General features: G+C 53.9%; 3 protein-coding genes across 4 annotated transcripts; 1 reads left to right on the top strand and 2 right to left on the bottom strand.

The window, feature by feature from the left end:
* Positions 1 to 318: 318 nt before the first annotated feature.
* Positions 319 to 8,281, bottom strand: YJEFN3 (YjeF N-terminal domain containing 3). Of its 2 annotated transcripts, XM_006100412.3 has the most exons (6): positions 7,776 to 8,281; positions 3,954 to 4,062; positions 2,443 to 2,553; positions 2,106 to 2,219; positions 1,878 to 2,028; positions 319 to 579 (listed from the first exon to the last, which is right to left on the bottom strand). In XM_006100412.3, exons 1-6 carry the CDS (start codon positions 7,832 to 7,834, stop codon positions 374 to 376), a joined length of 750 nt encoding a protein of 249 aa, XP_006100474.1. In that variant the 5' UTR covers positions 7,835 to 8,281; the 3' UTR covers positions 319 to 373. The 2 variants fall into 2 exon arrangements, with proteins under 2 accessions (XP_006100474.1, XP_023619747.1); XM_023763979.1 differs by lacking the exon at positions 2,443 to 2,553.
* Positions 8,282 to 8,422: 141 nt separating this feature from the next.
* NDUFA13 (NADH:ubiquinone oxidoreductase subunit A13) lies at positions 8,423 to 17,784 on the bottom strand. The gene is made up of 5 exons (XM_006100415.3): positions 16,981 to 17,784; positions 10,910 to 10,988; positions 9,666 to 9,737; positions 8,772 to 8,841; positions 8,423 to 8,601 (listed from the first exon to the last, which is right to left on the bottom strand). The coding sequence occupies exons 1-5, from the start codon at positions 17,132 to 17,134 to the stop codon at positions 8,482 to 8,484; spliced, it is 495 nt and encodes a 164-aa protein (XP_006100477.1). The 5' UTR covers positions 17,135 to 17,784; the 3' UTR covers positions 8,423 to 8,481.
* TSSK6 (testis specific serine kinase 6) lies at positions 17,784 to 19,812 on the top strand. Its single transcript, XM_006100411.3, has one exon. It carries the CDS (start codon positions 17,911 to 17,913, stop codon positions 18,730 to 18,732), a length of 822 nt encoding a protein of 273 aa, XP_006100473.1. The 5' UTR covers positions 17,784 to 17,910; the 3' UTR covers positions 18,733 to 19,812.
* Positions 19,813 to 21,271: the final 1,459 nt, after the last annotated feature.

The following is a 21,271-nucleotide window of genomic DNA, read 5'->3' as shown; positions in this document are numbered from 1 at the left end:
GCCCCCTGTCGCCGGCTGGAAGCCCCTCCCTCCACCCCTCCATTCTCCACGTTGGGTCCCCAGCTGCCGGTGGGCAGTGCGTCTTGGAATCGGGCCTGGAGCTACCCGAACCTTCACGCTTCGGGCGGCCAGAAACCCTCCTTGGAGTCCAACTTCGATCCAGTGGCCTTAGGCCATCGGAGCGGCTGGAAGTCCCAGAATCTCCCCTTTGCGGCGGTCAGCGGGAAGTCCCACTCTCCGTCCGCCCTCCGCCCCTCCCGCCTGGGGCCGCCCCGAGTCTGCCCCCCCGCGGCGCACAGAGGAGGCGAGGCCAGGAGGTGGTGGGATGTGTGTTTATTGGGGCCCGTCCAGGCCGCGTGGGCACGCGCAGCGGTCAGAGCGCCGCCACGCAGTCGGTGCCCGTGTAGCCCGGCAGACTCAGCGCGAACTTTCGGCGCACGTCGTCGGGCACGAACCTGCCAGCCACGAAGTGGTGGCGCCCGGAGAAGCGGCCAGCGCAGCGCTTGGGCGCACCCAGTGACACCAGCACGTCGGGCCGCAGGCCGTCCTCGGAGTCTTCGCCGGTCTCCGCATCCCAGCCTGAGGGAGGAGGGGAGGGAGAGGAGGTCAGGAGCTGGGAAGGGTGCTCACCCTCAGAGGAGAGTCCCAGCTTCTGCTTTCTGACAGTGTCTTGATCAGACCTGCCTCCCCAAAGAACGGAGCCTCCACCCTCAGACCAGTCTCCTTCCCTCCTTGGAGATGTTTTCCCTCCCCCTCTGGCCAGAGCCCTCATACTTTTCTGCCCCTCCTCCCACCCTGCTACCCAATCGTCCTCCTCCATCTGATTCAGCCTCTGCCTGCAGACTGCATCATTTCCACCTGCTGCCCTTTCCTGGTCAGACCCGTGCCTCTTCTGGCGTCTATCCCCACACCTCCCTTCCTGTCAATCCTGAGCTTCCCCGCTTAGACTAGAACCTCTTTCCACCCAGACTTCCCAGGCAGCCTCCACTCTCTGGCCAGATCCCCACTCAAAGGACAGACTTTCCTCCATCCGCAAGCAAGCCTCTCCTATCTGACCTCCTTGCCCCAGGTTCTTGCCTCTGACAGGAAGTGCCTCCTTCCCCACCCAACTTGAGCACTGATCCTCCTCCCTCTGCCCAGTACTCCTCCCTCTGATCTGACACCTCTGCCTCACCCTCATGCTGTATCTTGCCTTTTTACTTGGCAAGACCACACCACCTCACTCATTGGTTCACAGCCTCTGCCACCTCTGAAATGACCCTCCACCTTCAGACTAGGAGCTTTGCCTCCTCTCCTGCCTCTGACTGGAGTCTGAAACCATTAACTAAAAGCCTCTCCCCTCTGACTTTAATCTTTCCTTCTATGAGCCTAGCCTCCACCCTCATACCAGACAGCCCACCTCCTCATAGCCACCCCACCCCACCCCTGCTCTTCAGCACCCTGCTGAGATGGCCCTGAGGTCTTGCAAGCCAGGGGATGTCCCTCTGAGTTTGGCCACCCCCTGTGAAGGGTCCGGCTGGCCAGCGGCTGTTTGTTCCGTCTGCCCGTGGCCTAATGGCTCCAACAGGCATAGGGCGGCGGCCAGGACGGGCGAGGCCTTTGCTGAGTGAGCTCACGTCTGCCTGGTGACTGGGCCAGGGTGGGCATTGGGCACATTGGGCTGAGCATCGTGGGGAGGGGATGCAGGATCACCTGGGCAACAACCTCAGGGTCCCCATCTGAGGGATGGACATGGCCCTCTGCCATACCCAGGGTGCACAATCCATCCCCAAGGAAACTGAGGCTCAGAGTAGGCAGACAAACTGGGTAACAAAAGCTGGAGAACAGGGGCCCCCAGGTCTCCCAGGCCCTGACGCACCCCCCTCCACCTGGCATGCCTGAGGGAATGTCCAGGCTCACGAGGGGGATGGACAGCAGCTTGAGTGTGGCCAGCGCACGTGTGCAGGGGCCCCCAACCTCACGGGGCTCCACGCCAGGGCCCAGCACAGCATCCACCACCAGCCCGTAGGCATCATTGATGAGCTGGACCTGGGAGGGAAGGCAAGGTGAGGGGCAGCCTTGGAGCACCATCCCCCACCTGCCCCTTATTGTCAAGGAGTGCTGACCTCTGTGGGCAGATAGGATAGGAAGGGGATGTCCATCTTCTCACACTGGGTGGTCAGGTCCTGGTGCAGCGGGTCCAGTGAACGTGTGGGGTAGAAGATGGTCGGTTCATACTCCTGGGGGGGGGAGGGGGCAGGAAAGGGTCAGTGTGGGGGCTGCCCAAGCTTTTCCAGGCTCTGCCAAGCCTCCAGACCTGGTACCAGGCAGCAGCACTGGGCTTATTCTGTAACTTGTCCAGTCTCAATGTTCCCCTGGAACACTACCAAGAGGAGGAAGTGACTTCTGCAGGGACAGAATGGGGAGTGGCCCTGGGACACCAAGGGGGTCTTTGCTACTCACAAACACCCGCAGGTGCCGGGCACAGACCAGCCCTACCGCCCCATTCTGCTCCGGTCCGCACACGACCAGCACCGTCTTCTGCTTCCGGGAGAGAGCAGGCAAGGGGAACACCTGGTGGGGGCACAGCAAAGGCAAAGGCACGTAGCTTGGAATCCCTCCTTGATCGGGTGGGGAAATTGAGGCCCCAGGTAGAGGAAGGGATGGGGCTTGGGAGCAATCTGGGTGAGGGGCTGGGCCACTTGGGGCCTCAGTTTCCTCCCTGGAGATGCAGAGGATCTGCCCTCAGGATCTGCCAAGCCAGAACAGGAAAGCATGTCTCCAGCCACCATTGAGAGCCCAAGAGCCTGGACTGTGGTTTGTTTATTCTCGGCCTGAGTTGCAGACATTCTTCCACCTTTTTCCACTGCAGTGGCTTCCTCTCCCCCACCCATTTTCCAGGCCCTCCCAGAGGCCCCAGAGTTGGTGGGGAGGTACTTTTCCAACCTGCCATGCCCTGTCTCTCTCCCCCTGTCTCCTTCCACTGGCCTATCTTCACCTCCCTGTCTCTCAGTATCTCTCAGATTCTCTCCGTGTCTCTCTGTCTAGTCTCTTTCTGTCTTTCTCCTTGTCTCTGTCTCTCTCTCTCTCTCTCTCTCTCTCTCTCTCTGTCTTTGTGGGCCTGTGCATCCCTCTCTCTTTCTCTCTTTAATACAGCAGTTAAGCATGCTGGTGGTAGAGTCCCAGCCTACCTTGACTCTGTCACTCGGCCCCCTCTCCTCTCCCAGCCTCGGTTTGCCTCTAATATATAGAAGCTCTGACAGTCTCATGGGGCCTCTCCCTGACTCCACCGGGCCTGGCCATACTCTAACCTTCAACCACACAGAAGGGAAATTATTCCATTTTTTAGTCTCCTCCCCAAGGTCTGAGGTCTGACTGACACTGACCAGGCCTGCAACCCATAACACCAGAGTCAGGGAGGGTGACACTGGCTGAGACCAAGGGGCTTCTGGATGTACTTGGGGCTTTCAGGGCAAAAATGAGACGAGTTTACTACACTGGCTTTGCTTCTGTGGCTTAGATTTCCTCCATTTCTTTCTCTTTTGGGCACCTCACTCAGGATATGTTTCATTTGGAAATAAAAACATTTAAGTAAAAAAAATTGAGTTCACATAGAGAAAAATATTGAGTTTTAAAAAAATATACAGTGGTAATAAGAAGAGAAAAAGGGGAGGAAGAGGAGAAGGATTATATACTGGAGCCCTGACTATTGGGCATTTTTCTAAGGAGTTTGTTTATTAACTGGTGTCAGTTTATTATTCTTGTTCAGAGGTAACTTGGGGCAAAGCACCGGATACTAGTATTATCGTTGCTATAATTTGCCAGTTCGTTGCAGACACCTCAAGTGTTTGCCCCAGAGCCAGACACAGCTATGCTTCCCAATCCCTGGGCCATGGGGGTCATGCAGCTAGATCTTGGCTCTGGTAGGCTGGCCATCCGGCTGGGGTCAAGGTCAAGGGGCAGGAGTTAGGTACCTTGGTCACAGCCACAGCACTAGCATGGCCACATAACTCCACCAGCTGCTGCCGCCCAAAACGATAATCCTCCAGCAGCTCCCGTTCCAGAGCAGCTGCCTCCTCCGTGCTGGGGGACAGAGTTGAGAGAGACGCTTAGAGACACAGAGAGATGGAGGCAGAGGCTCAGATGGAGTCAGAAATGTACCACCAATGTCCCGAGCCAGTCTCTGATGCCCGCCCCCCCCCCCCGCCCCCCCAACCCCAATCTGTTTCCCCATCCGATGCGCAAGCGATTGAATGGAACCGGGCAGGCAGCTGGAGGTTTGAACCGAAGCCTGGTGCGCCGGCGCCCTCTGGTGGGCGAGGAAGCACGTGGTGGCGCATGTTGGTTCTGTTCTTCCTACGCGCGGAAGACTGAGTCCCACCCAGAGGCCTCCAGCCCCCAAGGTGGGAGGAACCCAGAAGGAGGCATGGAGCCTGAAGGACTGTGATGGGGGCGATGGGTGGATTGCAAGCAGAGGAAGTCACTGACTGAGCTCCAGGACATTGGAGGGTACTGACTGGACTGGGAGCGGGGGACGGGGGACTGAGGGAGGTGTGTGAAGGCTGCAGAGGCGTTTGACAGCTCACTTAGGGAGGTGGGATGTGACCCTCTTCAAAGATAGTTGTAAAACTCAAATAATTGTGCCTAGGGAGATGGAGCCAACTCGCTTGAGACAAAACTCTACTACGGAGTTGGTTGCTGGAGTGACTGGGGTCTATTTCATCTTCCCAAGCCTTGCTTCCTCTGCAAAAGTGAAGGTGGGATGGGCTCGGTTAATTTTGAGGGCCAATTCAAAATGCAAATGTGGGGCCCCTTGTTCAAAATTAAGAATTTCAAGATGGTGATGGCAGAGTGTTAAACCAAGTGTTGGGCACTTCTAACAGCAGGGACCAAGGTGGCTGGCCCTTGCTTAAGGGCCTTCCAAAGGGCCTGGACTTGGTGGTGGCAGAGAAGGAGAGCTGGCTTTGAAGACCAGGTGTTCCTCACTCCAGAATCGGGTTGGGCAGCTGGCAGGACCTTCCTGCTGGGGAGTAGCATCTACCCCCAGTTCAGCACACCCTAGAGAGGGTAATAATAACAATAATAGAACTAGGGCCCTACCGGGTTTGGCTCAGTAGATAGAGCCTCGGCCTGTGGACAGAAGGGTCCCGGGTTCGATTCCAGTCAAGGGCACATGTCCCAGTTGCAGGCTCAGTCCCCAGTAGGGGGCGTGCAGGAGGCAGTCAATCAATGATTCTCTCTCATCATTGATATTCCAAACTCTCTCTCCCTCTCTGAAATCAATAAAAACATATCTAAAAAAATAAGAAAAATAAAAAGCACACGCAATTAAAATAATAATATTAATAGCAATAGAACTAGGCCCAGAGAGTTGGAAAAACAACTCAGAGAAGCCAAGTGGGTGGCCCAGGGTCATGCCAGAAGAGTGGGGAAACAGACTTCCACCTTTGGTGTCTGTCTTCAGAGCCACAAACAGAGTATGAACAAAGCAGCAGCAGAAGATCTACACATGGGGCAGAAGTTTGGGATGAATCCTAGATTTCCTCCTTCAGTTCCGTGAGTAGGAAAACCACAACCTTCCAGCCTATTTTGCAGTGTGATTAGGCCAAGCAGCAGGAGGGGCAGAGGTGGAAAATGAGGACTGCTGTGGATGGGGAGTCAGGGAAGGCTTCCTGGAGGAGCTGGCCTGGTGCACGATGGTAGATAATCCAGGTGGCAAGAACAGCAAGGGCCAAGGCCTCTTGGTGGAAGAGCTTGGCAGGTTCGAGGGACAGAAGAGAGACCAGTGTGGCTGGAGCAGTGAGAGAAACAGAATACATACTTTGGGGACCCATGTAGATGGGGGAGATGAAGGCTGAGGGCAGGGAGGTCACATGCCCTGAGATGGCAGCAGAGCCAGATTCAACCCCTAACTTGTCTTCAGCCAATGTCAGATGAGGTTGAAGTACCAGGTGGGAAAAGGAGCTCACGGTGGGGCTAAATAAGAGCAAACCCATCCCTCCCCCCTCCCTGGCATGGAAGGCCAGCCCAGCTCCTGTGAAGGGTGTTTGGGAACGTGGCTTATTTCTTCACAGGAGAGTGGAGAGTGGGATGAGAAGGGTGGAGGATCACCCATTCCTCTTCTTCCTCTGTCCCAAAGCTTTGATCTCATCACCACTTGGAAAATTATCTTCCTGGCTCACCGGTCATTAGAGTGATAATGGGGAGTCCATAGGAGAGGGTGGTCTAGGCTAGGACCCTGAGGTGGAGGCTATGGGTAGGGTATGAGTGGGAATCAGGGCAGAGCCATGTGGGACCAGGGGGAGGGGGAGGCACCTCAGTTATGAGAGTTCCTCTTGTCCCCCCAGCCTACCCGCCAGATGAGAAGGGCTTCGAGGCCCAGGATTTCCCCGCCAGCCCCAGAAGGGCTGAGGTGACCTGGTTTCAAAGGGAACTTCCAAAATGCTTCCAGAAGGGGGCTCTTTTGTTTCTTGTTTTTAAAAACATTGGTTTCTTTCTTTCTTTTAATATATTTTATTGATTTCAGAGAGGAAGGAAGGAGAGAGAGAAACATCAATGATGAGAATCACTGATCAGCTGCCTCCTATACCCACCACACTGGGAATGGAACTGTGACCTCTGGGTTCATAGGTTGATGCTCAATCCCTGAGCCGCGCCAGCCAGGCTGGAGGGGTCTCTTTTGGAGGTGAAGCCACGAGGCCAGGATGACCATGCCAGATCCTCCCTGTGCTCTCGGCTCCGTCTGTTTCTCTCCACCCTCATGTCTCTTCTCACCAGCCTGCCACTACTGCCCACCAGGCTGCCAACAGCAGTCTCATGCCCCCTCCCCCCCCCCCCCCCCGCCCCAAACTCCACACCACCTAAGACGGGGGCTTTGAAAATTTGAATACCAGATCATATCATGCCGTTGCAAACCTTCTTAAGGCTCCCCAGTATTCAGAGAATATTTAAATTCCTCATCATACCTACATGCCCCCCATTATGTCTCTAAACTCATTGCCTCCTCTCCCCTAGTTCACTAGGTTCTACTCCCACCCACCCCACAGAGCCCCACCACTCTTCAATTGGCATTTGAGGTGCTCCACTGTCCCCCATGCCAGATGAGGCCATTGCTTGTTTCTGGAACATTCATCTCCCCCTGCCTGGGATGTGCTGGGTGTTTCAGCTGAATCTGGATAGCACCAGAATCTGGATCTGACAATATCTGCCCTGAGAAGAGAAACTGATCAGACAGTGGGCAGACTTCTGAGAAATGAATCTGGCTTTCTCCAGCCCTGCTTGGTGTCCCCTGTCACACAGGATGACTCAGAACAAGGTGTGAGACTGCCATAGTTGCTGGCTCCAGACCCCCGACAAGTGGCCCAGGTGTTCAAAAATGGCCCTAGCCTTGGCTCAGGCAGTGGCTCCCCTCCGGAGACCTGTTTCCTTGTCTAGACAAGGTGGTAATAGCAGGGGGATCACCATGGGGGGTGTAAGCATTTGAGGAGCTGAGATTGAGTTGAGATGGGGGCTCCAGGGTACCTGGGAAATGGAAAGGGGAGGTGGGCCCGGGTGGGGTAAAGGGTTATGGAGGAGCCAGTAGCAGTGATGATGAATAATTCATGGAGCGGGTTTGCTACGACTGTCGTTTCCCTGGCAATGCAGCGTCAAAGGCGGGAAGCGGCGGGCTGTCTGCAGTGAAAGGCGGGGTGGGCCTCGGATTCCCCCGGCCCCCTCCCAGCCATGCTCCTTTCCCCATTATCCCCCTCGGCCCTGCCCCTTCCCCACAGAGTCCGGGTATCCCTATCCCCGCTGACCTGAGGAAACGCCGATCCTCGGGCGCCTCCGCCGGGTCTCGGCTGGCCGCACCAATCATGGCCAAGGTGAGCCTGTGCGGGCAGCGGCAGCCGGGCAGGCACCGTTTTTAAAGCCTATCCCTGAGCAGGCCCCGCCCACTCCCACCCGCCAATCAAGAGGCGCCGAGAAGGCGCTTTGCTAGGGCACCGGTCGCTGGTCGCAGGCGGATTTAACTCTTTTGTGGCAGAAGCACAGCTGCTGGCGGGATGTAAGGACGCCCAGATGTCCTTACTGGCCAGGAAACGAAGTCTGGAGGGGCAGAGTTGGGTCGTGATGGGTCGGTCACACCTGCTATGGGGTCCTGGCCTGGGAGTAAGGGGACACCTCTGCCGCCTGCCCCTGCCATTGCTCCTCTCCAGGCCCCTATCCATCCCTGGAGGGGTGGGCTGCAGTCAAGCAGAATTTCAGCAGAGGTAGGGCAGTCAAGGCATATTTTGGAATCCAGGGCTGGTAGTGGATCCAGGGGCAGCTTATGTGTGTTTTTTAAGGTCACCCAGCTTGGCGTTTTCTGCTGAATTTCCAGGCCTAGTCCCTGAGTCCCCACATGGAGTGTGACCCAGCGGGGCCCCCCCCTCCCCCAGTCACTCAGTCCTTGGGACACAGGCAGGCAGGTCTCCAGAACATTTATTCACTCCACGGGCAGGGGGCGAGGTCCAGCGGCATTCCCTACGTGTACCAGACGAAGCCATAGGTGGCGTTGACAATCTCCTCATTGGTGCGCAGTCCATACAGCTCACCCATTATGGGGGGCACCCAGCGCATTGTGTGGAACACAGACTCGCCCACCTGAGGGGAAAGCAGGTACAGGTGCGGGTACTGGCCACTGTGTCAGAAGCTGCTGCCTTCCTCACCTCAATCCCAGCACCCACTGCCTCTCTCGGCTTCAAAGAGGTTTTCTGTGGAAGGTTGCACTTCTGCAGTGGCCTAGACCCTTGCCCTCCCTACAGGGGACCCACCTTCCAGTTGGGCACATCCTTCATGATGATGGCCTCCTCCTCCAGGTTCTCCCGAAGCATCTGCAGGACCCTGTAAGGATGGAGTGGGAGGTGGGGACAGGCCTGAGTACCCCAAGGGACCCCTGCCTAATGCACCTATCAGACCCCCCCTTACTCCCCCTCCAATCATCTCCTGCCACTTCCAACCCTGCACACACTGGCCTCTTTCTTTCCTTTCCTCTCCCTGGCAAACTTTTTTTTTTTAAATATATTTTTACTAGAGGCCCTATGCACGAAATTCGTGCATGGGTAGGATCCCTAGGCCTGGCCGGCAATCAGGGCCAATCTGCAGGGCAATCGGGGCCCCCCGCTGGCACCTGCCTTGGCTGGCCTGGGGCCTGCAGGCTGGGGTCAGCTCCTGCATTGAGTGTCTGCCCCCTGGTGGTCATTGGGCATCAAAGCGACCGGTCATTCCGCCATTCAGTAGATTTGCATATTAGGCTTTTATTATACAGGATTGATTTCAGAGAGGAAGGGAGAAGGAGAGAGAGATAGAAACATCAATTATGAGAGAAATCATCGATTGGCTGCCTCCTGCATGCCCCACACTGGGGATCAAGTCCACAACCTGGGCATATGCCCTGATAGGAAATTGATGCTCAACCACTGAACCACGCCAGCCTGACTCCCTGGAAAACTCTTACTATTCTCCTGCCCAGCCCCAACACCCCCTTCTTGCAGAAAAGCATTCCCGTTCTCCCCCTTGGTCTCCACTTTGTCTAGGGCCCTCTCCAAGGATGACAGCAGTTTGTGTGCAAGGATGCAGCTGCCAGTCCCCATGTGCATTTTGGCTGTGTCCCCGAACTGCAAGCTGGGGCACTCAGGCCTATGACCTCCGGACCCTGGCGGTCTCACCTTCGGTCCTTCTCTGCCTGCAACAGCGGCATCAGTGCGATGCGGGCCTCAAAGTCCTCGATCTGCAAGCGCCTGTGGAACCCCAAAACCAATACTTGGGTCAGATTAGGGTGGGCAGGGAGGGAGGCAGATGATGTGGCCCCTGGACATTCAGGGTGATGCACGGGGATGGTGGTTGGGGGAGAGGCGAGCAAGCAGGATAGAGCTTGGGCACTAGGCTCCGTCCACCAGGAGCCCGAGATGGGGAACCCAGTGAGCGCAGGCGTTGGTCCACAAGACTGCTGGCTTCACATTTTCTTTTCAATTAAAAAACTTTTTTTTTTTAAATCCTAAAAATAGCCCAAGTCTGTAACTGCAGGGAAGGAAGGGAAGTGTTCATTATGGCGCTCTGGGCCTTACAAAACCATGTCCCCTTCATCTCAAAATAACATTGGGGCATTCTTCTTCCCCCTGCTCTTCAGCATCTTCCAAGCCCCAGCCCTGCCTGTGCTAGGGGGTGGGGAGAGCAAGCCATATTGTGTCCCAGGGAGTAGCCTCTGGCCATATCCCCTCATCACCAGAAATCTTACAGAGGCACAAGGAAGGGGTAGATGAACTTCAACCCCTCTCCTGGCCCCAATCCCCAGGCTACTGCCCCCATCACAGCCACACTGTGGTCACTACTGTGTCCCCCAGGAGGCTGGGCCTGGTCTTGCCTGTCCAACACAGGGGCCCTAGCATCCAGCACCCATCAGGTGCTCCTGAGTATACTCAATAATGTGGAGCACCCTCCACGAGCTGAGCCTTCTCTAGCACCATCCTCAGAGATTCCTGGCCAAGTGGGGGATGCTAAGGACATATGACAGAGCCCAGCCAGTCAGAGGCTAATGACAAGGAGCCACCTGGCAGGGAATCAGATGAGCTCAGAGGTGACTGGAGTCTGAATTAAGGCCATGGTAGGTCTTGGTCCCTCAGGCCCTGCATGGCTGGCATGGCCACTGTCTTGCATGACCTGCTTTCCATGCCCCCATATCATCATTGCCTGGTTACCATGGACAACCTGGACACCCTCGAGTCCCCAGTGGCAGAGGCTGAAGGGGTGCCTGGTGAACACCTGGAGGCAAGCTCTTTGCTTACTAGTCAATCATTAAAGGTAAAATACAAAAATGGATTTGCTGGGTCCCCAAGACCTGGGGGTTGATGAGGGGCCCCAGTGTATACCAAGTCCACAGGCACATGCCCACCCTCACCTGCACGGTGCCTACCTGCGTTCACGATTCCACTTCATCATGCTCCAGTGCCCAAAGATCATGGCCCCAATGCCCAGCGCGAACATGCTGTAGCCTGTGAGGAGAGGAGCACCAGCTCAGCATCTGCATGCTGAACAGGCCACCCTGGTCATTTCTTCTCATGAGGCATATCCACTCGCTATACAAATAACCCCAGAAATACAGACGATGGAGAAGGTGAGAGTGCCCCGACCCCCTCCCGGAGATGGCTCGCATTTCTTCAGACTATTTTTTTCTCTGTGGAATGTCCACTGGCCCGCTTCCTTGGACACCCCCTCTTCCACAGCTGCAGACCACTCTCTATCATGTTTGCCCCTCTGCAGGCAGGGGACACCAAAGAAGCCTCAGCTTCTCTCTCATAGGCAAGACTGTGGCAGCAGCACCACCTCTGCCCCCATGCTGGGGTTTCTGGAAGGTATAGATTGGGCAGGGACTGCAGGAGGACTCAAAGGTCTAGATGTTTATGGTTGGATGGCCCTGGCAGCGCAATCTTCCTGGAGATTGTTTGGTTCCCAGTCAGCCAGCCAGCCCCTCAAAGATGGTTGATGCCCATGGCTGGGTTCCAGCTCCATGGTAGCTCCCAGCTGCCTGGGCCACCTCCGTGCATGCTGCTCACAGGGCCTTCCTCGTGAACGCAGGTAGGCCCCTGTGCGAGGCTGTCAGAGGCAGGCTGTGCCCTTCAGGGGTTGCCACCACCCCCTGGCCTCCTGGGTGCTGCTCCTGGCCCAGCAGGGTAGACACCCACCCCCTGTCCAAACCCAGGGGAACAGGCTGCCATGAATATTTACTGAGCTCCAGCAGGCATCCACTGTAATCCTGACTGACAGGTTGAGGGCCTGCTAGGGTCTTCAGGGAGTCCCAGACACCTGGGGCCTGGCTGGCCCTGCACCCCCTCATCTTTCGAGCATGGTCTCTTCTCTGGCCAGGCCTCCAGGTTGCTGTGACAAATGGATAAGCTCAGCTAGGTCAATCTCCAGTCAACGCCTAGTAAAGGTCTAGTAAGCAAAGGATGATGCCGCTCCCTGGGCCTCATGGGGAGAAAAGGGGGGGGGGGTGTCTTTCTTTTTCACCTCAGTTGGGACATAAGCCACATCAGGCACCTCTGCTGGACCTGGAGATACATGAGAAACTGGCTCCATATTTTCCCCCCTACTTCAACTTGTTAAAAACACCAGCTCAGGTCAGCGAGGCACTCTAGAGCAGCGGTCGCCAACCTTTCAGACCTCTCGGACCACCAGGTCCGCGGACCACTGGTTGACAACCCCTGCTCTAGAGACAGGACCCCTCCCAGCACACACAACAGTTGGCCACCAGTGTAGGCCGTTTCATCAGAGCTGCCTCATTCTTTTTAATAGCTGCAGAGAGGCCCAGAGGCCTCCCCTTCTGACCCCACCCCAGGGGACAGACCTAGACAGTCTTTGTGAAAATCCTTTGCCACCATACCTGGCACCCAAGTGTGAGTCCATCTGCAAGATAAATTCCAGGACTCAGGATGCCTTTATGATGATGCAGCTCTAACTCATCTCTTCCTCACTAAGGGCTACAAGGCCCAGACCCCAGGCCCTGGGCAGGATGTCTGTGCTTCTGGAGCTGCCAGTATGATGGGAAAGGCCAAGGAGTGGCATGCCCAGAAGGGTGTGTGGACCATGGGCAACCAAGATTTAAATAAATGGAAACACATCCTGTGTTTATGGATCAGAACTTAATTTAACATTTTGTTCAGATGGCAGCACTCTCCAAAATGAGGTAGATTCAACACAGGCCTCCTCAGAATCCCAACCCATCCCCCACAATCTGACAGAAATTGACTAGCATCGTGAAATTCATATGGAAATGCAAGGGAACAGAATAACCAAAACAATTCTGGAAAAGAAGAACAAAATATGAGGACTCACACTTCACAATTTCAAAACTTATCACACAGCTGTGTGTACTGAACAGCGTGGCACTGGCATAAGGACAGACATGTATATCGCTGGCAAAGAGCTGAGAGTCCAGAAATAAACCCTCACATTTATGGTCAATTGAATTTGTCCAAGGGTGCCAAGACAACTCAATGGGGAAAGAATAGTCTTTTCAGCAAATTGGACAACTGGATAGCCACATGCAAAAGAATAGTGTGCTCCTTCCTACTCCCATCCACACAAAAAAATAACTCAAAATTGATCAAAGACCTCGATGTAAAAAACTAAAACGATAAAACTCAGAAAACAGAGGAGTCAGTCTCTATGACCTTGGATGAGACAATGGTTTCTTAGATGAAACACCAGAAGCACAAGAGACAAAAGAAAAAAATTGATGAATTGGACTTCACTGAAATAAAAAACTTTTGTGCTGCAAATGAGACCATTAATGAGCTGAAAAGGCAACCCACAGAATGGGAGGAAGTATTTGCAAATCATATAGCTGATAAAGCAGCGGTTCTCAACCTGTGGGTCGCGACCCCTTTGGCGGTCGAATGACCCTTTCACAGGGTTCGCCTAAGACCACCCTGCATATCAGATATTTACATTATGATTCATAACAGTAGCAATATTACAGTTATGAAGTAGCAACGAAAATAATTTTATGGTTGGGTCACAACATGAGAAACTGTATTTAAAGGGCCAGAAGGTTGAGAACCACTGTGATAAAGGAATGGTATCCAAAATATATAAAGAACCATGAAATCTCAACTATAGCCCAGCGTGCTCAGTGGTTCAAACCGATGAACCAGGAGATTCCGGTTTGATTCCTTGTCAGGGGTCAAAAGTCAGGGCTCGATCCCCAGTGTGGGGCATGCAAGAGGCAGCCCATCAATGATTCTCTCTCATCATTGATGTTTCTCTCTCTCTCTCCCCTCTCTCTTCCTCTCTGAAATCAGCAAAAATATATTTATAAAAAAAACCACACTCAATGATAAAAAGATGAATAACCCAATTTTAAAATGTGTAAATGATTTAGACATTTCTCTAAGGAAGCTATACAAATGGCCAGTAAAAACAAGAAAAATGCTCAATACTATTAGTCACCAAGGAAATGCAAATTAAAACCACAACGAAATACCATCTGGGATGGTGAGACTCAAAAAAATAATAAATAATTAGTGTTGTTCAGATGTGAAGAAATTTGAACTCCCAGATTCTGCAGATGGGAACATAAAATGGTATAGCCAAAGTGGAAAACAGTTTGGTAGTTCCTTAAAATGTTAAATGTGGAGTTACCATACCCCAGCAATGACATTCTCAGGTGAAATTTCACCGAAGAGAAATGAAACATGCCACACAGACACTTTTACACACATGTTCATAGCAGCACTGTTCACAACAGGAGAAAGGTAGAAACAACTGGAGAGTGCCTCAAGTGGGAAAGGACTCATCCATAAAAAGGAACAAAGCACAGAGACATGCTACATGATCATTAAAAACACCATGCTGAGAGTTTGGCTGAGAAACTGCAGCGGGAGAGAGAGTGGGGAGTTTGGGGAGGGAGAGTCGGGGGGGACCCCCTTCTGAGTTCTGGCCTCTCCTGAGGCCGAGTTGTGCAGCCACCCCAGTATCCCCCTCTCTCCAAAAAACACACCATGCTGAAAGAAACCAGACACAAAAGGATACACTGTGAATGATTCCATTAATATGAAATGTCCAGAAGAGGCAAATCCATAAAGACAGAAAGCAGATTAGTGGTTGTCAGGGTAGTGGAGAGAGGACCTAGGTGTGAGAGATGAGATGTGGGGGTAGCTGTCACTTTAGGAGCAGCAGGGATTAAAGGCAGCCTGAGCCAGCTTGGCATGCTCTGGGATGCTGGTGGTGAGTGGTCCAGGGAAAGAGGTGCCAGGCTTGGGGCCACAGTGCCAGGCTCAAAAGAGGCAAGGCTAGAGGAGGCCCATGACAACAGAGGATGAGGGTGGGTACAGGACAGAGCACAGGGTCTTTGCACTTGGGGTTCCATCCATCTGAGGAACTCCTCCTCAGAGAGGTCACTCAGGCCCTCCCTAGCAAAACAGGTCTTGGTTAGCTCAGGCCCCACCACTCAGTACAACAGGAAATTCAGGCGTGACATGACAGTGAATTCAAGACGAGGCCCACAGCCATGCGCACACTCAACAGTTAATGAATGAATGCAAGAGCATAAGCAAAGACCACACCAACGGAAGGGGTATCTTCCTCACACCTCTGCAGCCAGGAAATACTGGGGTGGGTTTGTATGTGTTACAATGAAAGTCATGTAAAAGGGATGTGATTAGGAGACCTAACTCCAGGCAATGGCATTTAGAGCCCGCTGCACTATGAATAGGAAGAGGATTAGTATAAAGGTATAAAGCAGTGGTTCTCAACTTTCCTAATGCCGCGACCCTTTAATACAGTTCCTCATGTTGTGGTGACCCCCAATTTCATTGTTACAAATTGAACATAATTAAAGCATAGCGATTAATCACAAAAACAATATGTAATTATATATGTTTTATAATTGGTCTTAGGTGATCCCTGTGAAAGGGTCGTTCGACCCCCAAAGGGGTCAAGACCCACAGGTTGAGAACCACTGGTATAAAGGGTGTGTTTATAGGTAAAAAAAAAAAAGATAAAAGATGCCAAGTGGGGAGGGCCCAAGGAGACCCAAGGGCTGGTCACACAGACCTTATACAGCACACTTGAGGGGTGCACTGGCCTGGTTGTTAGGACTCAGATTCGTTCAATGTGCTCTAGGATGAGTTGAGTGCCCATGTGGTGTCAAATCTATCTTTAACCTATTTTTGTATGGCCCTCCGGCTAAGAACACTTTTAGATTTGTAAACAGCTGTTAAAAAAAAAAAAAAGCAGCAGCAGTGGATAGAGACAATCTGGCCAATAAAGCATAAAATATTTATCTGGCTCTTTATAGAAAAAGTTTGCCAACCTCTGTTCTGGGATACATAAAAGCCAAGGGGAGGGGAAGGGCTTGAATTATCAATAGACAACTTTTCTACCGCCTGAATTATTTTTTTTACTATGCCCGTGAATTTTTTCATTAAAGCATAATTTGCAGATTTTAAAAAATATTTTTATTGATTTCAGAGAGGAAGGGAGAGAGAGATAGAAACATCGATGATGAGAGATAATCATTGATTGGCTGCCTCCTGCATGCCCATACTGGGATGGAGCCCCAACCTGGACACGTGCCCTTGACCGGAATCGAACCTGGGACCCTTCAGTCCACAGGCCAACCGTCTATCCATTGAGCCAAACCGGCTAGGGCTATATGCAGATTTTAATGTATTCACAATTGACTTGTTTTAAATTTCTTTGTATTTCTTTGTTAATCCTGGGTGTGAAGTATGGGCATCTTTTACTTTCTTACATTTTTCTGTGATGAACCCAACAACAAAATTTAAAAAAATTTTTTTTTTTATTGATTTCAGAGAGGAAGGGAGAGGGAGAAAGAAATATCAATGATGACAGAGAATCATTCACTGGCGGCCTCCTGAACACCCCACACTGGGGACCCAGCCGCAACCCTGGCATGTGCCCTGACCCGTATCGAACTGTGACCTCCTGGCTAATGGGTCGACTGCTCAACCACTAGTGACACTGGCCAGGAACGAATTTTAAAATGTTACTTAAGAATACATATTCCTGGACATCCTACGAGTGAGGAGCACCAGCAAGGAACCACCACAAAGAACATCTTTTAAATTCCTTCGGTGTCCCGGGTTTTGACCCCAGCTCTGTTCTGGGCGGCCCTGCGGGTGAGGTCGCAGCCTCTCGGGCCTCAGTTTTTCCACCTGTAAAACAGAAGCGTGGCCCAGGGCTAGGGGTTCAGGCTAAACTAACCTCAATTTAACCTACTGTGAAAAGGAAATAATTAACAGGACCGACTTCTGGGCTGTTCGGAGGAGAAATGAAAGGAATTAGTAATCGCTCGACAAATTACAGCAGTTATCGTTACCACGGACGCTAGGTGTACACCCAGACTCCGCCTCTCCTCACACCGCAGGTAGACTGAGGCCTGTCAGCCTCCCCAGCGCCCCGCCCCCGCTGCGGCGCTCCGGAGGCCCCGACCCTGACACCACGGCGCAGACGGACACTGACCCGACAGTCCCCGACGCGGAAGGTTCCGTTTGTAGTCGATGGGGCCGTAGCCCCCGGGCGGGGGCATGTCCTGCTTCACCTTCGAGGCCGCCATGGTCGCAGTGCTTTGTTTCCGGTCGCGGACGGAAGTGACGTAGCCGGCGGTCGCCGCCATGATGAATGTGGCGGAAGCGGTGTCGCAGGTCCCGGGTGGGGCCAGGGAACCCAGGACGCTAGTGTGGCGATCCTACTGCGCGGGAGAACTCGGGCTACGACGCCCGGCTGCAGCCGAGGAATCCGCATTTCTTCTCCCCGACGAGGCGTGGCTCAGCCGGTGTGGACGGCTGGAGCCTGTGGGGTCGCCCAGGTTCTTGCATCAAAGGACTTCCCTTTCACCTTCCCTCTGGGGCGATGCGCAGGGCACTCAAGCTCCGGAGGGAGACAGGTCACCGAGCTAAGCCCCCTTACCCGTTTTTCCCCCCTCTGGGTCTGTGCGGGCAACGCAGGGCTCCACATAGTCAAGGCTTGGTACAAGTAGTTGGGTGGGGGCGGCGGCGGCTCAAATTTGGACTCGCAAGGAGCCATCACCGCAACCCACCCCTGGCACAGATTCTGCTCCTTGGCGGGGGTCGGGAGCCCTTGGAAGTAGTAGCCTCTCATCAGGAACTGATTATGAGTCATAAAGCCCTAGGGCCTTGGGGGGTCCATCCCGAGGCGGGGTGACGCCCGCGGGGGCCCCCACCCCGAGGTAGGGTGACGCCCGCAGTCACTTCACAAGGCAGAAATTGTTACCTGGGTAATAAAAGGCACCGCGGCAGCGGGAACCCGGGAGTGGGCACATGGGGGTGCGGGTGTGCAGGTGCCAAGCGCCATGGGTTAGGCCCGAGATCGGAGTCCGGCCGCCCCCCGACAGCAGCCGCCTCCTGCTCCCCGTGCGCCCCAGGCGCCACCATGTCGGGCGACAAACTCCTGAGCGAACTCGGCTATAAGCTGGGTCGCACGATAGGTGAGGGCAGTTACTCCAAGGTGAAGGTGGCCACGTCCAAGAAGTACAAGGGAACGGTGGCCATCAAGGTGGTGGACCGGCGGCGCGCACCGCCTGACTTCGTCAACAAGTTCCTGCCCCGCGAGCTGTCCATCCTTCGAGGCGTGCGGCACCCGCATATTGTGCACGTCTTCGAGTTCATCGAGGTGTGCAACGGGAAGCTGTACATCGTGATGGAGGCAGCCGCCACGGATCTGCTACAGGCCGTGCAGCGCAACGGGCGCATCCCCGGGGGGCAGGCCCGCGACCTCTTCACACAAATCGCTGGCGCCGTGCGCTACCTGCACGACCACCACCTGGTGCACCGCGACCTCAAGTGCGAAAACGTGCTGCTGAGCCCTGACGAGCGCCGCGTCAAGCTCACCGACTTTGGCTTCGGCCGCCAGGCTCACGGCTACCCTGACCTGAGCACCACCTACTGCGGCTCAGCAGCCTACGCATCGCCGGAGGTTCTCCTGGGCATCCCCTATGACCCCAAGAAGTACGACGTGTGGAGTCTAGGCGTCGTGCTCTACGTCATGGTCACCGGGTGCATGCCCTTCGATGACTCAGACATCGCTGGCCTGCCCCGGCGCCAGAAGCGCGGCGTCCTCTACCCCGACGGCCTCGAGCTGTCCGAGCGCTGCAAGTCACTGATCACTGAATTGCTGCAGTTCAGCCCGTCGGCCAGACCCTCGGCGGGCCAGATAGCGCGCAACGGCTGGCTGCGCAACGGGGACTCCGGCTAAACCCGGAATTCCCACACACCCGCCGCCCCTAGCACTGCGCAAGCGCGGCCACACGCGAGAAGCGCGCTTCCAGAGTCCCGCGAAGCCGCCGCGCACCAATGCGCATGCGTCCTTTCCCCTTTCCTTCTTTCTCCACGGCGGGGGCCACAGTTGCCCCTATTTGGAATCTAGTTCCTCCTCCACGAACCGGAGAGCGCATGCGCGTCCTCGATTCCCCCGCAAGAAGGCCCCGGGAGGGGGCGAGACCAGAGGATGCTGAAGCATTGCGCCTGCGCGGACTGAGCGACTGCTCTGCTGTCGGAGGAGGCTGCCAGGTAGAGCTGCCCACTAGGGGACGCACGCTGAGTGCATCCGTTCCCAGCCTGCCGCGCAGGCCGCCGCGGGACGGCGCGCCCCGGGGCGCCACCCGCGTTGTAATTTGCAATAAACTCGCTCTACCTCGCACCTGGCTCTACTAGCAATGCCGCCCTTTTACGGAGCGGGGAGACCGGGTCGCTCCCCGGAAGGCGGGCGCGGGCGCCCCTTTTTAGAGAAAGGTTAAGGTTCTTGCTCCAGTTCTCAAAAGGGAGTTGTGGGATTCGTACCCGTACATTTGGGGCTCCCCCAGCCTGGGAAGAGTCGAAGGGACTTTGAAGTCGTTCCCAGGGTCGTGATGGTCCTGGGAATAGAGATGTTGGGCTAGGGAGCAAAGACCCAGCACCCTTCTCATGTTTTAAGAAGGAATGGCGTGGGTAGGTGGGGAGACCCTGTCTCGAAATCAACTGAGCATTTACAGATAAGGAAATTGATGTCACTGCCCATGAACACAGCTGGGATTTGAACCCAGATTTAGCTGAAGTAGGATAGGGAGGTGGTGGAAGCTCTCCTTAGTGAGGGCCCCTTTCTTAGGGTAAGAGTCTGGAGGGAAAGTCAAGGGTGGGGCATAAGTCCACTGGACCAGCTGATTTGTTCAATTCTCTTAATTCATGCATTTATTGAACTCCTTCTGTATACCAAGCTTTGGGACTCAAGAAAGAAGCTTAGATCCATCCCTGCCCTCAGTGAAGAGGCAAAAAGTCAAGTAAAAAAATTGCATGGAAATCTCTTAAAAATTGTAAGTTGTGCTAAATGCTGGGGGCGGGGGGTGGGGTAGAGGATGCCTGAGGGTTTGAAGGAGATATCTGAACTGAACCCTGAAGGAATCAGACACGAAATAGTGGAGTGTTTCACGAGTTCCCAAAAAGGATGGAGCTGGTGTGTTTGAGTAATGCCAGGAAGCCCCTGTGGCTGGAATGGAGAGGAGGTGGAGAGGTAAAGGTGTATGTCTGGAGAGGGGACCCCATATGGCCTGGGGGAGTTTGAGGGTTATTTTGTTATGAAGTTACTGGTATGGGAAACATCTCCCTAAACCAGTGATGGCGAACCTTTTGATCTCGGCGTGTCAGCATTTTGAAAAACCCTAACTTAACTCTGGTGCCGTGTCACATATAGAAATGTTTTGATATTTGAAACCATAGTAAAACAAAGACATATTCTTGATATTTATTTTATATATTTAAATGCCATTTAACAAAGAAAAATCAACCAAAAAAATGAGTTCTCGTGTCACCTCTGACACGCGTGTCATAGGTTCGCCATCACTGCCCTAAACCTTAATCCTGCCTGCTTCCATCTGAAGCCCATGACCAGTTTAAGGAGACTATGCCCCAACCCTGCTCATTCACTCTCCATGGCTCTCAGGTGCCCTGGGGATTAAGTGCCAGCTCTCCTCTCACCCCTTGAAATAGGCTGTGATCCCAACCCCTCGTTTTGCAGATGAGGAAACAGGCTAAGAGAGGGGAAGTGTCTTGCCTCCATCTGGCTTTTTCACATCTGAATTGAGACAGAAAAACCAACGTTTTGGTTTACACTAGAAGGGTGCCTTTCCTTACCTGGACCATATCTCAGGCTCTGCACCTGGAAAATGGGGGCAGAAACACATCCTTGGGGTTGTTGGAAAGGGCCGTGGTTTACTGGAGAACTGCACCTCAATCCTTCTCAAAGCTCCCACTTCACTCAGAATAAAACCCACATCCTCACCCATCTTCCTCACTGGCCAGCCACACTGCCTTTTTCATCCTCCACCTGCCAGGCTTGGTCACACCTCTGAGACTTTTCACTGGCTGTTCCCACTCCCAGCAATACTTTCCCCCTTTTCATTCAAGACTTGGCCTACAAGTTCACCTCCTTCTTGTCATTCCATTCTTTTCCCTCTTTGCCAGTCATAGGTTCAATCCCATTGCCTGGGGTGTGGCACATGCCTTTTTCTGTTCCTCACTGATGAATCTGCATGAGCAATGGGCCAAGGTATTCTTCCACCCCATGGCCATAGAGCCAGCTTAGTTTAGAAGGGACAAAATCTCAGGGAACCCGGTGGGTGTACCATTTGTTAGCTGGAGAAACAGATTCACCCCTGGGTCCGCTGAGGAGCCTGTGGCTGATCCAGCAGACTCACTTGAGGGCTGAGTGCAGAGCCCCTAAGAAAGCACTTTATAAGTGCATTTCCCGCAGCCAGTATTAG

This window comes from Myotis lucifugus, unplaced genomic scaffold (assembly GCF_000147115.1).
Source record: "Myotis lucifugus unplaced genomic scaffold, Myoluc2.0 scaffold_311, whole genome shotgun sequence".
NCBI lineage: Eukaryota > Metazoa > Chordata > Mammalia > Chiroptera > Vespertilionidae > Myotis > Myotis lucifugus.
This window is presented reverse-complemented; position numbering and strand designations above follow the sequence as displayed.